The sequence below is a fragment of the Alexandromys fortis genome, unplaced genomic scaffold (genome assembly GCF_014885135.2).
Source record: "Alexandromys fortis isolate MF-2015 unplaced genomic scaffold, M_Fortis_MF-2015_v1.1 scaffold_160, whole genome shotgun sequence".
NCBI lineage: Eukaryota > Metazoa > Chordata > Mammalia > Rodentia > Cricetidae > Alexandromys > Alexandromys fortis.
The window spans coordinates 3,338,955-3,355,806 of NW_026068035.1; the positions used below are offsets into that span (position 1 = coordinate 3,338,955).

The window sequence follows — 16,852 nt, forward strand, 5'->3', positions numbered from 1 at the left end:
TACAGGGAGCAAGCTGAAAACAGGGGCTATCATTGGTGACTCATCAGCCTGCAAAGCTTCTGCAGGGACGGTTGCTAGACTCCAGTGCATCACCTGGACAGCACGCTGCCATCTGTGCTGTGCTCAGCGACAGCTGGAGGGCCACTCTAGGGGTGCCAGGTGAACTGTTGGCTCTATACCCTGGCTGTGTTTGTGAATGTGGTCTGACCTACTGGCTTACAAGAACTGATTTTTCAGAATTGTGTTCTGACCTGTGACTGAAGAATTTACCATTTTTTAAAGTTTTTTTTATGGAGGAGCCCTAACAGTGAAAGAAAAAATATTTTAATGTTACCTTCTCTGGACAGAAGAAAAGTTTAAATTGTGACATAAGCAAAAGACCCTGTTATAGCTTGCTTCTTAAGGCGTCTGCTGTCTGCTGTTAATATAGTCAAGAGTCGTAAACTGTTCTTTTTAGCAGAACAAAAGATTATTGTAAACTGTGGTTTTGCTTGTAGAAACCTCTTTCCCTGTGGAGACTCAATGGTTTGCATTATCGATGACCGGGAAGATGTCTGGAAGTTTGCCCCTAACCTCATAACTGTGAAGAAGTATGTCTACTTTCCTGGCACAGGAGATGTGAATGCACCCCCTGGGGCCCGGGAATCTCAGACAAGAAAAAAAGGTGGGTGCTCTTCTTCTCAGTGTGAAATTAGTATTTTGATAAATGTTTATCTCTTACTTTTTATTTCTATAAAGACTTACACATTCAGTATTTACTTTATTCTTTTTTTGCTTTTTATTTGTATTTCAATTTTCCTGTGGCAATTGGATTTATGTAATGAAAAGTGGGATATTTAAAAATCACAGTAGGGCTGATGATACAGTTCCATGGTATACTGCTTCCTTCCACAAGGCCCTGGGTTCAGCCCCCAGTTCTGGAGGAGGAAGTGGAGGCGCAGCAGGAGGTACCATACGCACTGTTCTAAGTTTTTGCTGACTGAGTAAAATTAAAGATGCTGTCTGAGTATCCAGCTGTGGTGCTGCCGTGCTTCATCCCAGGTTTCCTTGAACAACACAACCTGTGGGTTATATATCTCACAGAGGAAATGCCCCGCACCTCTTGTGGGATACAGTTGTTCCCCTTGTAAGACAGGCCCAAGCCGGGACTTGACTCGCTGTATTGCTTGGTTGGTTTCCTGCGTAGAAACTGTTAGGCACATGTAAACCAGCGTGTCCAAAGGAAATTTACATTAGCCTTCCTTCCTTTTTTTTTTTTTTTGGGACATAGTCTTTTTATGTAGCTCAGACCCTCTCCCTCAAACCGAATATAGGGATTACAGGTGTGCATCACCAAACTCAATTTAAAAGTTTGGTTTTAAATTTTTATGATGAATTTCAGTTTTGAAACAAAATGTTTAAAGGCATGCCATTACTTTTATAGTCTCTGAAATAGAAAAAGAAGGTAAAAATTCTGTTTTAGGGCCTTGTAGAGGAGGGCATTGATTTGGAAGACCACGCCCACATGGGCTATAAAGTCAGAAGGTTTGTGCATGGCCACAGACCTGAGCTACTGATTTTGTCCAGTTGTTGGATCAGAAACTTCTGAGACCTCAGCTAGAGGGTGGGCAATCTAGACTGTCCTGGAGAAGGTATGGTTCAGTTTTGAAAGTCATTACCATTAAGTAGCAGCGGCTTTTCCTTTTGTGTGCATACTTAGTAAATCATTCTTCTAAAGGAGCTGGCTTCTTGGAACAAGCTCTGTCGGTGAAGGGTCCTGAGGAAGGTAAACCTGCTCCTGGGCTGGAGCAGAGCAATGGCCTTGGGAAGGCCTCCCGGGAGCTCAACGGTGGCGAGGTTGTACCAGGAGCTTTTCCCAGTAAAGCGGATGAGAAGGATACCTGGTCCCTCACCCGGTCCTCTCCTGCCAGCAGCCCTGGTGGCCAGGAGCTGACAGAAGCGTCAGAGCTCCCCATGTCTTGTGAATGGGATAGTCGGACCACACCAGGGGCGCAGCCCACTCAGGGAGACTCCGCCCAGGACTTGGACTTTGACCTGTCCAGTGACAGTGAGAGCAGCGAGAGCAGCAAGTCAGACGGCCGGAAGTCCTCTGCTTCCGACGGGGAGAGTGAGGAGAAAAGCGGCCGGAAGTCTCCAGCCACCCAGGACAGAACCAAAGTTCCACTGCAAGGGGGTCCCCCTGGGACAAGTGGGGGGAGACCTGCAGCAAGCCCTTTGGGAGAGTCTGGGCCTAGCACTCATCCACATGACAAAGCATCAGACCTGGATACACAGGAGGAGGGTGAACGGGACAGTCTCTGTGGCCTGGGGAATGGCTGTGTGGACCGGAAGGAGGCTGAAACAGAGTCACAGAACAGTGAGCAGTCAGGTGTGACTGCGGGCGAGTCCCTGGACCAGAGTGTGGGGGAGGAGGAGGAAGAGGACACAGATGATGATGACCATTTGATACACCTTGAGGAGATCCTGGTCCGAGTCCACACTGACTATTACACAAAGTATGACAGATACCTCAAGAAGGAGCTTGAGGAAGCTCCAGATATACGGAAAATTGTGCCAGAGCTCAAGAGCAAGGTGCTGGCAGATGTGACTGTGATCTTCAGTGGGCTGCACCCAACAAACTTCCCTGTGGAGAAGACTCGTGAGCACTATCATGCCACAGCCCTGGGAGCCAAGGTCCTCACTCAACTGGTGCTAAGCCCTGATTCCCCAGACAGGGCCACTCACCTCATTGCAGCGCGAGCTGGTATGTGTCACCATCCCTGATCCTATGGGTAGGACCATACAACCAACAGTGCTCCCGGGTGGGCATACACCTTCTGTGCTTTGGCGTGTTCTCTTTTCGAGACTAGATCATAATGGAATGCTCTTTATAATCATGACATTTTAAAGACAAGGTGACCGGCTAGGGGGACAAATGAGTAGATGAAGTGTTTGTCACACAGGTATTAGGATCTGAGTTGGGATATCCAGAAGCCATGTAAAGCCAGGCTCAGTGTATATGTTTATGTATCATGTATGTATGATACAGTATGATATAGTGACAGACACAAGAGAATCCCAGAAGCTTGTGAGTAAAATACCCTGGTGTAAGCAGACAACGAAGACTCTATCTCAGGGCAAAAAAAAAAACAACATCCAAGGTTGTCCTCTAGCCTCCACATTACACAGACACACTTACACAAACACTCAGGGTTGATAATCGAATTTGGGTAAAATTTCCAAAGATGTCCTCTGACCTCTGCATTTGTGTGTGGCACCTGCACACACAGAGACACACTTAAAAACACACGTGCAAGGTTGATAATCGACTTGGGTAAAGGGTGGGTTTTTGTTTGTTTTTTTCCCTGTGCACATTTCACCTGTCGTGAGTCCCTAGAATCGTAGTCACGTAATGTGCTTTGTATAACACGGTAATGGATGTTGATCTGAGAAAAGCTTAAAGAAAAACAACCAATTACTATTTTAAATAGTCTTCATAAGCAGCTTGACTTTTCCTTACTTAAGATTGCCCACATTCTCTAAGCACTCCATGTTCAACAACAGTCGGTGAGTTAGGGCGTGTTCCGCATGGCTGTCAAGGTGGCTCATTCCCAGAGTCTCCCTGAAGCTTACAGTCTCATTTGCCTCTGGCTTCTGACCATGCTGTCATTTGCTCTGTAGAGCAGTTACCACAGATTAGTGGGGATCAGACAAGCTTTCTGGCCCCAGCAACATCTTCTGAGGAAAGAATGTCGCCATCAGCCTTCCTCAGGAACAAAAAGGGTCATTCTTCCAAAGTATTGAGAGCAGAAGTCAGGTCCCTCCTTGGGTTGTGTCTGTGTGTGCACCTGCTTGTGTAGGGACTGTCCAGTACTTGGTTTACATCTCTGTTTTGCCTGATTCTGAAGCTCTCTTCTCTGTGGAGACTTCAGCCATAGGGGCAATGTGAGATGTGACAGACATGTCCTTATCCTACCTTTTCCTTTGAAGAGAATGGCTTTCTTGAAGACACAGTTAGCCAGAGGCTCAGTTGACCACCTTACAGCATAGGGTCACTGAGCTGTGTACAGAACAGCTGTAATATACCAGGACAGGGCAGGATCAGCTGGAGACAGAATGAGGAAGCACTAGGTGGGTGATCAGGAGCCTGCAGGGGGCCCTTGGCACAGGAAGGACCAAAAAAATAAATAAATAGGCAGGGGACATGCCGGCGCCAGGCTGGTTAAGGAAGCCTTCGAGTTGAAGTGGTAGGATGCCTTGGTGTAGGGAGAGTTGGCATGGCCTCCTGATAGATCTCTTGTCGTGGGTGGTACCAGAGCCCAGGTAATAGACAGGCCTGGAGGGCAGGGCCCTGGCTGTCTGCAAGGATAACTTGAGGAGTAGAAAGTTTAGGTACAAAAATCCTGTTGGCAGAGGTTCTAATTCCCAGTGGTGAGGATACTTGTAAGCCTGGTATTCAGCTCCATTTTAAGGATATGTAACCCCCACACTGGTATACCAGGGCAGGCAGTCTGACATGTTGTCTCTGCAGGCACAGAGAAGGTGCGCCAGGCACAGGAGTGTAAGCACCTCCATGTGGTCAACCCTGACTGGCTTTGGAGCTGCCTGGAGCGCTGGGACAAGGTTGAGGAGCAGCTCTTCCCACTCACAGACGACGATGCCCGAGCCCACAGGTAGGTTCCTTCCCATCCATATCACCGTGTTCCACACTGCCTTTCTTCCCGAAGTATCCAGCCACAAACAGACATCTACGTGTGGCCCCATGATCTTCCCAAGCGGGGTCAGGAGGTTCTGTGGACTCCATTCTACTTCATATCCAGCAGTGTTTGAGGTGGAAAGTGAGTTCTGGCTGGAGACAGTGAGGAGAGCCTTGGTGCTGCAGGGTTTCCAGATTCACAGGACATGCTGGTTACTGTCCCGCTGCTGTGACACAGAACCCTGACAAACAGTTTAAAGGCAGGATCTGGGTGCAGGAGCTTGAGGCAGCTAGCCATGCTGTTTGAGCATTTAGAAAGAAAGGATGGTAGATGTTGGCGCTCAGCTAGCTTTCTCCTTTCCCATTCAGATAGGACCTAAGCCCAGAGAATCCCGAGATGGCGCCCCACATTCTTTTAGGGTGAGTCTTCTCCTTGGTTAACTTAATCAGAATAATCCTTCGCAGGCATGGCAAGAGTCTTCTTGATGGTTGTAGACCTGTCAAAGTAGGCATTATTAACCGTTACAAATGCCACCCAACTTCCAAGGCTGCAGTGCTCCTGAGAGGTGTCTGTTCTGTCCACCCTGGCCTTGACCTCTGCAGTGTGACTTTCAACTCCTTCTTCCTCTGTGAACTCAAAGATGAGCAGCTGTAACCATCCAGAGACGCTTCACATCTGGGTTTTCTTTTAGTACAATTCAGTGTGGGATTCAGGAGTATATTCTGGTTTGCAGAGATTTCTGCAGGGTTGATATTGTCAAACAGTTACATAAAGAAACCAGAGGAAGGGTGGTGCATGAGGGCCATGGAGCCAGTCTGCAGAATTACTCCAAGAGGGAGGTATATGGAAAATGGAACAAATGTATTTGTAATGAGAAACTTGGTTGTTGGAGGCACGTGGCAGTCAGTTTCCTTTGAGAGTATCCTGGTCATTATCAGCTCGAGCAAATATCAAGCGTGAAGCACAAAGAACTGACGTTGTCTTGCTGAGGTAAAGCTTCCAGGCGGGTCCTGCTCGTTGTTTTTTACACATAGTTATGTTCTAGAATTTTGAGTTGCAGATCTTCCATCTTAAGCATTCAGTTGAGAATTGAAGAGGCATTTCATCTGGAGCCTAGTCAGTAGTTTCTGGTTGTCTGTGGTACATATTGCTACATTCTCGTAGCCACATCCTTACAATCATTGTGCCTCTCTTTGATCTATGTCCCTGGGCCATGTATTATTGACAATACTGTTGATGGCCCTTGCTCTCACCCACAGGGATAACAGCCCTGCAGCCTTTCCAGACAGGCAGAATGTGCTCCCCACAGCCTTGTTCCACCCAACACCCATCCATTCCAAGGCCCATCCTGGCCCTGAAGTTCGGATCTATGACTCCAGCACAGGCAAGCTCATTCGAATGGGCACCCAGGGTCCTGCACCAGCTCCCTCTAGTGCCCCTCTAATCCACGGAGAGCCTTCCTCCTTCAGGTATGTTGTGGCACATGTCAACTTCCTTTGCTGAGAACATAGGTATCTAAAATGTTAAGCTTTAGTTTTTGAACCTGTTACAATGGTTATACTGGACCACAGTGCGGACAAGTGACATTTGAGGCTTTGTTCAGTCCCGAGTTTGTGTTGGGCTACCTGTCTGACAATGGCAATTTCCAGTGCAAAGAACGCCTTTATCCTTTATGAGTCATGTGGCTCTACACAGTGCTCAGTGCTGGCAGGGAACTCAAGAGTATCCTGGGTACCAATCAGAGGAGGGTCCAGCAGGTGCTCTGACCTCCCTCCCAGATCTGTCCTGTGGCCAGGCAGTCTTGGACGCCTGGACTCTTCCACATACTGAGAGAAAACACTTCATCAGAAGGGTGTGTGAGAACACTCAGCAGACTAAATGTCATGTGTTGGCTGGGTTGGTGGTTCCCCACACATGACAGACCCTTATTACCCTCTGCTTTCTCTGTGCATTCTTAGTCACTTCCATCCTTGTGAACCCCTCAGGCTGCCCGCATATAGCTGAAGCACATCCTGCTTGTTTAAATAAGAAGCCTGGAGGTTTGGGGCAGTAGATACAGTGTGCAGCTTGCAGTAGGTATGCCATCACCTGCCCATTCCTTTGTGCTTCTCCAGAAGCCCTGAGATCATCTCTGGTAGTTGCCCTATGCAATCAACAGCCCAGAACTATAATGGTGTTTGTTCTGCTCTGATTGCAGTGGGCCCTGAAGGCCTGAGCAGTTTGCACGTTTTCAGCAGAGTAGTTTTAGGGCTGAGCAAGAACTTAGTCCTGTGTGGCCCAACCTCAGTGACACACGGCAATAGGAAGCAGGATTGGTACAAACAAAAAAGCCTAGATACTCATTCAGGACTGGTGTGCAGTGGCACTCTCCGCTTCCTCGGTGCACCTCTGATGCACCTGCTGCTTTGCAAAGCAAAAAGTGTCATCATTACTAAAACTTGTTTTCTTCTAATTAGTTACTTACGTGCTGGAATGTGTCCACTTGCTGCTGCTTCTAGTCTATACCATCACGTTACCAGAGTCGGGTGTCTGAGTTCAGGGTTATGAATATTTTTAACTGTGGAACAGCATAGCAGCTGTTTTGCAAAAACATGCTGCAGTTTGCCCTGATACCCAGAAGAGTAGATTTGTATGCTCTAGTGAGATGTTTGTGCTGGACACATCCATTAGCTGTCCTGGGATGCTAATGGCCAGCAGGAGCTTTGTGAAGGGAGCCTAGCCTCTCTGTGGGTGTGGGCTCACTAGTAGAGTACATTTCAACCAACGGCCTTTTATGTCCTTTCCCTCCATTTCTGTGCTGGATTCTTCCTTTGAGAAGGGGTATAAAGGGTTGGTTTGTCTTGAGAAGGTTAGTCAAGTAAAAACTTAGGAAGCCCCCTATGTGCTTACATGAGAGCTGCTTTGATTATTGCTGTCCTGCTACTGCTTCCCTCCCTGGGCATGACCTCATTGTTTGTGTGGTGTGGTACCAGGGATTTTCCTCTGTAGCGGGCACCTATGGCTCAGACATTTATTCACTGTCTATGAAATTAAATTCAGTGGAGATTCACTATACATTGTTTTTCTTGACATTTTCACAGTTCAGTCTGAGCCTCCTTTCAGATTCTGTTGTGATTAATACCATGTGGCAAATTCTCCATATGCTGAAGTGTCACCTGGTTCCAGAACACAGGGACAGCAGAAGTTTCGGCATCTCCTGCCATAGCCACAGCCAAGCTTGGCTGTTATACGGAGCCTAGCGGGTATGAGGTTGCAGTCACATACATGATCCCGAATAATTTGTTTGTATGAGAAGTCTGCATTTGGTTCAGAGCACTGCATGTATTTACTGTCCTAAGGTGAAACAGTTACTCTTGCCAAAGTGTCCTTTAGGCTGTCCTCATTCTTGAGGTCTTGGTTCAAGAATAAAGAGGATGAATGTGCAAGGGCACAGCTGGTGTGGGGTTTGTACTCCTAGGACCTACATAAATGCTGGCCTCAGTGGTGTGCATCTGCAGTCCTGCTGCTGGGCAGGTGGAGACAGGCATGACCCAGCCCAGCTGAATCAGGTAGAGGCCTTATCTCAGATATGTAAAGTAGAGGGTGATTGAGGAGACACATGATATCAACCTCTGGCCCCCATCATACATATATCACATCAAAGCGTGAAAGGATGCTGTTACCCCATATGGGCAGCAGCGATACCTCTGTTCCCCACTCGTATCTGCATCTCACTGCTTTCTGCTTCTGTGACACAGCATGGTGGAGGAGAAGCCAGAGGGCACAGGCACCAGGCACTCGTGTGGAAGGTGGGATGTTGTAAAGAGTCTTCTAGTAAAGCTCCATGGCAGGAAGTGTACTAGAACAGAATAGGTAAAATCACATGGTACAAAACAAGAACAAAAAAAGGAAAGACACGTGGAACCAAAAGCTCAACCCCAGGTGAGGTGGCGTGGAACTTGTTGGCTGTAGGAATGTGCACGTCCTTTACGTGGTACACAGGTACACTCAGTTGGAGGTCAGGGCAGATGTGGTCTCAGGGCTGAGCTAGATACCTGGAGCCCAGGTGGTCAGTGCATGTGTACCTAGGTGATCTCAGGAGGATACTCTGTGGCAATGAAGAGAGATTAGCATTGAGCTTGTAGGAGTTGGGGGTGTACAGTGAACACTAGCCTCCACACAGCACTAAGTACAAAGGTTTCATTCCAGTGCTGCCTGTCCACTCCAGCGTGAAGTGTGCTTGTGTCTCGCTGAGGATGTCTGAGTGTACTCAGTATTTGGCTGGGCTCTGGCAGTGTTTACTAAGAGTGTGTGCCCTTTGACCCAGGTTCTACTTTAGGAACTGTGTCCTAGAAGTCAAAGCAGTAGCTGAGGACAATGGAGTGGGACACAGGACTTGGAACTCAGATTTCTTTCTTGCTGATAATCTAAAGCTGTCACATGGAACAAGCGATGGTGTTGAGAGCAGCCCCAGTGACCAGGTGGGCTATGGCTGCATCCACACTGGGTTCTTCTCAGGGGCGCCTGTACCCTTCTGAGCTGAAGAGACACAGTGCAGAGTTGAGGCCGCCACAGCATCCAGGATTTGAGAAGCAATGCCGAGAGAGGCCCAGAAGGAGCCTGGTGACTACAGACTACCTCTTTATTCTGGAGCTCTGAGTCCTTCTAGATCCTCTCGCCAACAATATCTGGGGTGGGATTGTGCTGGGGTGGGATTATGTCATGGTCAGCCCAGAGAGGCAGATATGAGTATAGGAAAGGGCTAAAAAGATGGAGAACTCAGGCAAGATTCAGAAAAGCTCTATGTACCCACCCTCTGGAGGTTTTGTAGAGGACACTTTACATCATATAGAAGGTTAATCACTGGTCCTAAGTGATTGACTCTGGAGGTCAGAGGTTGGGGTTGGGTTTGAAGTTCCAGGTCTCAATCTTTCTAGGGATCAGCCCTGTTCTGAAGCTATCTCACACTTGATGGACACGCCAAGGTTTTGACTTTTGTGTCAGGAACTGGGAACACCCTAAGATTTCCCCCTGAGCACAAAGTCTCGGTGGTCAAGGGGTCCACATTTCTGTTGCTGTCTGTTCTGCAGTATTATTATAACCTGATAAGGGGCAAAAAGGAACTGTGATTGAAGGCTATTTCTGAAATTCAGTTTCTAAATTGCAGTTGGACAGCAGTGCTTCCAGAATTTAAAGCAGCCGCAAAGTCAGTATGTGCTGGTGTGCACCTGCGCAACACCTGTGCAGTCTGCTTTCCACGCTGCGGAAACCAACTCAGCCTCTCATTTAGTTTTCCTTAACTAAAAAGCAAAGGCACCTTGTCTTAAGGTGAGTACAGTGTTAGGTACAATATTGTTTTTTAAATTATCTGGCTTTGTTTGAACTGTGTGTCAGTAGATTAGGGATATCCAAGACAAGTGAAAAGTAATTGTTGTCTGAAAAATAATTTGAATATGGTAGGCTGAGCCTCAATAAAGCTTTTAATACGACCACAGAGAAAACGAGTTCTAAAATGTGAAGTCACCCTCATACAGCTCCAGGAGCTGGCCTCTGGCAGTGCATCCTGGGAGGTGACTGTTTTGGTGATGTCTTCTTTTGAACCTGGAGGTGTCTTGTGTACCCTGTGCCAACTTATCCTGGTACATTAGAGGGTAGTAAGGAGTCATCAACTGTATTGGTTGTAGAAACTTAATGGAAAGTGGCTTTGTATGCTCACACTGACACGTCTTCTCAGCATAGTTCACTTTGGAGGCTGCCGGGTAACCAGGCAAGTGCCATACTCCTGCTGTCCACACTTGAATGCACAGGGAACCTTAAGCGCCACGAGGTCAACAGATGTCGGAAATACTTATTCATGATTCTGACCAGTGTACATACGGAAACATGGAGGCCCTGCCCCTTCTTCTTCCCTGCTTGTATGCCTGCACCAGAGAACTAGATGTCTGAGGGGCAGGAGCATCCAAACACAGAAGAGTGCTCTCCTTGTGGTGTTTGTGTCCACTAAGGAATGTAGCTGAGGGACTTGGTCCCACTTTGATCAGACCCACTCTGCAGGGAGCTCTTCTTTGCTGAGTGGAGAAATCTAGTGTGTTTTCCTAGCCCCACCTTGTAGAGTACTCCCCTTTGACTTCTTCCATCCTTGTTGAACTTGCCTTCCTTTCTGCTGAGTCTCGTATGCTGAGCCCTTGACCAAGTAATTGTGCTCTGCTTCAGCTCTCCATGCTGGGGTCGGCACCTGGTGATTTTATTTTTAGTCATACCCACCACAATTCCAGACATGTACTGTACATCCTTGGTTGTAGAGAGTCCTCTGACCCATCTCAGTATAGTGGAATGGCCCACTGTTCCAGCCATCTACAGCCTATGTAGCTCCTGCTTTGTCTGTCATGGGGCTCCTGTGCCTGCTGAACTTCTACCTCCGTGAGAGTGGCAGTTAGCCTCATCCTGGGCCTGGAACTCTATGCAGACCCATTGTGACAGGGTGCTTGGCAACAGCACCGAGCACTATCCTTGATGATCATTGTCGCCCAGGCTGTGAAGTTGTAAGTTTTGCTTGGTACTTGGTGGCTAAGAGTACAGTGGAGTCTCCCAGACTTGTCACTGAGTGAAGTCAGGGACAACTGCAGGCACTTCTCGATGACACTCGAGATAGTAAATGTGGGGCTTGAGAGCAGGCTGTGTCCTGTTGTAGGTGATGTCCATCTGACCCCACCTAGCTCCATGTCTGAAGCAGGGTGAGGTACAGGTCTCCTCTGGCCATGTGAAGAGGCGGACCCCTCAGCCTGACTGAACTTACTAAGATGACAGGGGTCCCATCTGGAAGCATGAGCCCAGGGAGAAGCCAAGCATGGCTCTCTGAGGGACACTGAGCTATGAGCATTTATTGAATATGCTTGCCCTTCGGTGAAACGACCGTGCTGTTGCCGTCCTCTCTGAATTGTGTGGTGGTTGCTGTGATGTGTAAGTCTTTGTATGTTTTCTCTTATGTGAGCACTTTCTCCGTCCACCATGGTTGTCTTTGTACCTTTCAACTGGGCCTTTGATAGAGCACTAAGTGTTTTCACTTTGTGAATTTTGTGAAGTCTACTTATCAGCTTTTCTTGTTGTGAATTGTGTTTTCATTTTTAAGTTTATTACTGATAGCCCAACCTTCAGATTTCTCTGGTGTTTTATTCTATTTCATATACTAAAATATGATCTGTTTTCAATCAGGTTTGGGTCTGGTTTATCCTCTGTCTTACCTGACAGATGATATTGGAGTGGGGGACAGGTGTTAGTGTTTCTAGAAAATGATACCAAGTCTCCTCTCTCCTGTGCTTCTTCTGCTGCTCAGCATGGACTGTAGGCTTCCTTACCTGTCTCCTGTCTGCATTAAGGCGGCACAAGCAATACGGGGTCTTTGCCTTGTTTGGCTAGAGTAGAAAAGTTATTGTCTAAAGATTGATTTATCAACTCATTTTCAAAAGAACATTAAGTTATTGTTAATACACGTTTTATTTTAAACACAAAGTTGCTTCTGATTGAGAAGGAATATAAGGGGAGTGCTCTTCTTAGGACTCTGTCACACTTTTTCTCCTGGTGGCTTCTGGGAGTAACTGGCCTCTTGCCCTGGCTGTGAGCTGGGCATGACTTTGGCAGTGTTGTCCTCGGAAGATCCACACTCAGCTTTAGTAGAGAGGTCTTTCCTTACACTTCAAACGTGGTAGAAACATTAGACACCCTTAAAGAGAAGGAAGCATAGTAGACTTAATTTTGTAAATTAAGTAAAGGGGAAACTCACAAGAGCTTTGGAGCTGCGGGTGTTGGGAGCAAACAGTGGCTATAAATGTGGTCAGCCAGGTATCTGGGGTTCTGTTGCTGCCCCGGAAAGGAAGCATGGCCAGGGAAGAAGATGCTGGCTTCGAGTGCTTGTTCCTCAGCATTGGACGGCAGCAGCTTGTGACAGCAGGTGGCGCCCTGCTGTTAGCAGTTCTCCGGCAAGCCTCGGGTGTCTGGGTCTTCGGATCTCCAAGTGTTTACAAAGGTTCTACAAGTGAACAGCTCCCTGTAGGCCTAGGATATTTAGAATTCCTTAGATGTTGGCATCAGTTGGCATTGGAACTTCTGTCCAGGCCTAGATGCCATGATTTTCTAGCTCCTGACAGCACCTAGTATTAGCAGTGTCCAAGCCTGGGGTGGCTTAGACTCTAAGGGCTAAGCAGCACTATGGAAGGCTTCAGCACCAAGGTCCATGGTTTTCTTCTAGTCCTTCAGTCTTCTGTTCGTCAACCTCCGTCTCCCCTTGGTTTTATCCCAGCTGTCCTGAGCTCTTCCGTTACCAACCCTGCTGCTTTGGCATCTTTGTGCCGACTGGCCGACGCTCACTGCCACTCTGCTGCTTTCCTCATCTTGCCACCTAGCCCACTCTACTAAAAGTAAGCAGATAAAGGTTGAAGAGAAGCCTACTGCTGCAGAACTAGGTAGGAGAGCCAATCAGCCTGTCCTATAGAGCTGGAGGATGGAGTTTTCATGGTACTCATAGCGTTGCCCTTTGATGCCAGTCAAAGGCGAGTCTCTGGTAGGCCCCCAGGGAAATGGTGTCCCTTAGTCTAGGTGGAAATTGTTTTAGGATCTTCTGGAGCTTGACAAGGCTTGGTGTATGATAGCAAAAACTCTAGTACAGGAGTTTGAAACAGCCCTGAGGCAGGCAGCTTTCCCGCAGTGTCCATGGGGCTCAAGAATGGCCAGTGCAGCATAAAGAAAGATAGTCCAGCTGTCTAAGGCAGCCAGGACAGCAGGAAAGTCCGTTTGCCTCATCTCCAAGTTCTTAGCTTATATATAAGAAAATAACATCAGAAGGGGTGTTTACTGTAGCACATTTACTAATAGTAGTGTTTCATTGTTGATTTAAGAGTCACCTCCTCTGTCTCAGAAAGGCAGTATTGAGCCTTTGCCACACACGTCCTGATCGTACTTTCAGCTGGGCTGTCTGACTTGATCAAGCTGAATTTTACCAAGAATATGTATAACATGAATAATAAAAATCCAGAGACAGATATTGGAGAGCAACCCGAAAACCAGAAAGCAAGCAGCCAAGCCACTAGAGAAGTCTTACTCTGGGCTGGGTGGCTGCACTCAAATATTCTCTCTTCCCATTTTATTCCCTCTAGTGCTGGGTTACAGGTGGGAGGCACCACCACCTGGGTTTGTTTCGGCATTGATCTTGTGTAGCCCAGGGTGGCCTTCCACTCACAGAGACCTGTCTGCCTCTGTCTCCCAAATCCTGGGATTAAAGGTGTGTGCCACTGTGCCTGACCTCTAGTGGCTTAGCTTTGCCCTTCTGATCTTTAGGCAAGCTTTATTTATTAAAACATAAATAAAATAGGTATTAACATGTGTAGCGAGCTGCGTGGTGTCACACCTGATGGAGATGTATAATCAACTCCTGAGATGGCTAAGGCCTGACCTATGCTATTATCACGCAATGATTATCAGCTGCCTGCATATGCATGGGCCTATGGGCAGTGCCCACCTGGCAGTTCGGGATTGGCAGCCCATGCCTACTTAAGGGCTGGGAGAGGTTTGCCCGAGGAGAGAGGAGAGAGAGGGAGAGTGAATAAAGTCCTGGAATAAACTGCAGTGAGAAGAGCTCCGGTGTGTCGCGCGTCTTCCTTGCAGGACGAGGGTGTACGTGACAAACATGGAGTCTTAACTTTGGAAAAGCAGAGATTGCACTTTTAAAGGTATCGAGATAGAAAATATTTTTCCCTCATTAGATAATATTTAGTTAGCCTAATATAGTTGCTTTTTAATTTGTGACTTTGAGTTAATGCTCCGTTATTCTTTTTCCTTACATTTAATCTCTATGTATGTGTGCATATGCCCATGCATGTATTTGTGTAGGTTTGCATATGCTATGGCGTCCTTGTGGAGGTAAGAGGACTTGAGGAGTCAGCTGGTCCTGGGCATCGAATCAAGTGGTCAGGCTTGGCTGCTAGTACCTTTATCAGCTGTGCCATCTCACCGGGTCCCACATTTTCTTCATGGTAGTGGGGTCTTACCACCTTACCTGTAGTGTCTGTGACGGCCAGCCTGGGGAAGGAACTGTTCTAGAGACAGCTGTCTTACTCTCTAGCACAGGCTGGCCTCAGGCGCACAGTAGTTTTCCTGCTTCAGCCTTCCAAGTCCTAGAGTGTGTATATGAGCCGCTGTGCCTGGTACGCCTTAAATTTTGACATTGAACTTAAGCATGCATAAAATGTATTCAGTGAGGTCCGGCACACCTAGGTGCACATTACACACAGACACTGTTTGAGCATAGCTGCAGTTTTTGCCATTAAGAATACCAGCTTCATGTTGACATGTTGGGGGTCACAAGTAGGAATGAATATCCCAGCGGGGCCTCCAATTGGATATTCAGCAACTACGGTGTCTTTGAAGCTTGAACTTGGTCCTTGTAGCTGATTGGTTACTACAGTACTTAATGAAGCTGTGCACAAGTAATCTAATGTTTCTTCCCTGGCCTTTGTAAGCAGATAATTCCGCTCCGTTGACATCCATCTCTTAATTCACTGATCCTGTTTGGGTTCTGCTTTGTGCTCTCAAGAGCCTGTAAACGTCACTTTTGTTTTTCTTTGTCTTTGTTTCTTTTGACTGTGACTTTATTCAAGGGTCAATGACATTTTCTGATGATTTCTAGCAAACCATTTGTCTTTAAGTTTTGTGCTCAGGTCAGGTCAGGTGGACAGGGTGGATTCTCTGTAAAGCAGGTGAGTGTGAGCCTCCACAGGGCCACAACATGGCTGAAGAAGAGCTGCTGGGTTTGCTAAACAAGCAGAGATAGCAGGTGGCCACAGTGGTCAGAACACCTTTTCTTTCCCTCCAAATGTTGTCCGTGTGTGTCACCTCGTTCAAGAGTCAGGGGTCTGCTGCAGAGCTGGCAAGGTGCTATGGAACTGCTTTCCTCACGCGGGACTGTAAAATTCCTTTCAGAGCTGTTCAGCCACATCAGCAGCAGATGTTTGGTGAAGAGCTGCCAGAAGCTCAGGATGGAGAGCAGCCTGGCCCTGCTAGAAGAAAGCGACAACCCAGTATGTCAGAGACAATGCCGCTGTACACTCTCTGTAAGGAGGACTTAGAGAGTATGGACAAAGAGGTGAGAATGTGATGCAGGCCCCAGGTCCTAGAGGCTGTCACCCGCACATCAGAATCAGTGGGTCTGTGCAGAATAGATCAGGTGTTGTGAGACAGCACATGTTTTCCTGCTGAAAGGGATTTTGAAACCATGTGAAATGATGGACACAAGAACATATAAGCCCCACTCCCAGAGCTTCGTGATTCTGAATTGTCACAACAAGAGAGGACTTCTGGCATTTTGTGATACAGGAGACACAGTGCTTTTCAGGGTAACCTGTTAGGGAACAACAGTTCAGACAGAAAGTTGATGGAATTCAGGATGAGGTAACCTAAATTAGTTTGCATTCAGTTGAATATAGATTTTAAAACCATGGATTCAGACAAATTAACACCAGTTTCTTCTGTCATTTTTACACCACTAAATAGCTTTAGGTACATAAGTAGTTAGCTCTTTCAAATGCTCTGTTTGGGGAATTGAGTACCAGGACTACAGGTGCGTTTTGTTTACAGGGTGCGTATCCTTTAGAACTAAAGCAAACTGTCTCAGAGGTCAGTAGCCTGTACGCTAGACTCAAGTTCTCATACAAGCCCTGGCTCAGCCCTGGGCATTCCTGGGACCTCTTCCCCAGCTCTCAGGCTAGCCTTCTTACAGAAGCTTCTGCTCCAGGGGTTTTGTTGTCTCCTGCAGTGTCATTGCTCTGCAGACTGCCTTTAGGGGACCGGTCTAAGAGTTGACCCAGTCAGGTGGACAAAAGCTGCCTCTACACTTTTCCTGCAACCGTAGTTGAGCACAGTTACCTGGCACACTGTGCTGTGGGGACAGGAGAGTTCTGTTTCCATTGATCATGCAGCAGAGAGATCTCGAGGAAGAAACATGGTTTTTCATTTATTTTTAGCAAAAGCAAGAAAATGCAGACAATATTTTCAGGGTGGAATTCCATCAACAGCTCAGATTTTTCTCTCAGACGATAACTTACTTCTAAGCTCTTTACCATGTCTGTGTTCTTGAACATTAAGTGTTTTGTTTCATGAAAAGGTTTTTCTCGACCACTGCTTCCTTGTCCTCAAGGTCAGCTGACTCT

At 47.2% G+C, this 16,852-nt stretch overlaps 1 protein-coding gene across 7 annotated transcripts in view; it reads left to right on the forward strand.

Moving 5' to 3' along the window:
• Positions 1–16,852, forward strand: part of Ctdp1 (CTD phosphatase subunit 1) — a 54,563-nt gene that overhangs the window by 17,593 nt on the left and 20,118 nt on the right. The window contains exons 7-12 of one of the 7 annotated variants that reach the window (XM_050165016.1): positions 498–664; positions 1,700–2,743; positions 4,511–4,652; positions 5,936–6,145; positions 9,823–9,983; positions 15,627–15,774. In XM_050165016.1, the coding sequence (XP_050020973.1) occupies positions 498–664; positions 1,700–2,743; positions 4,511–4,652; positions 5,936–6,145; positions 9,823–9,955 (1,696 nt within the window). In that variant the 3' untranslated portion in view covers positions 9,956–9,983; positions 15,627–15,774. Of the gene's footprint in view, positions 1–497; positions 665–1,699; positions 2,744–4,510; positions 4,653–5,935; positions 6,146–9,822; positions 9,984–15,626; positions 15,790–16,852 lie in introns of those variants that run through there. The other 6 variants (XM_050165011.1, XM_050165012.1, XM_050165013.1 and 3 more) reach the window with 6 other exon arrangements.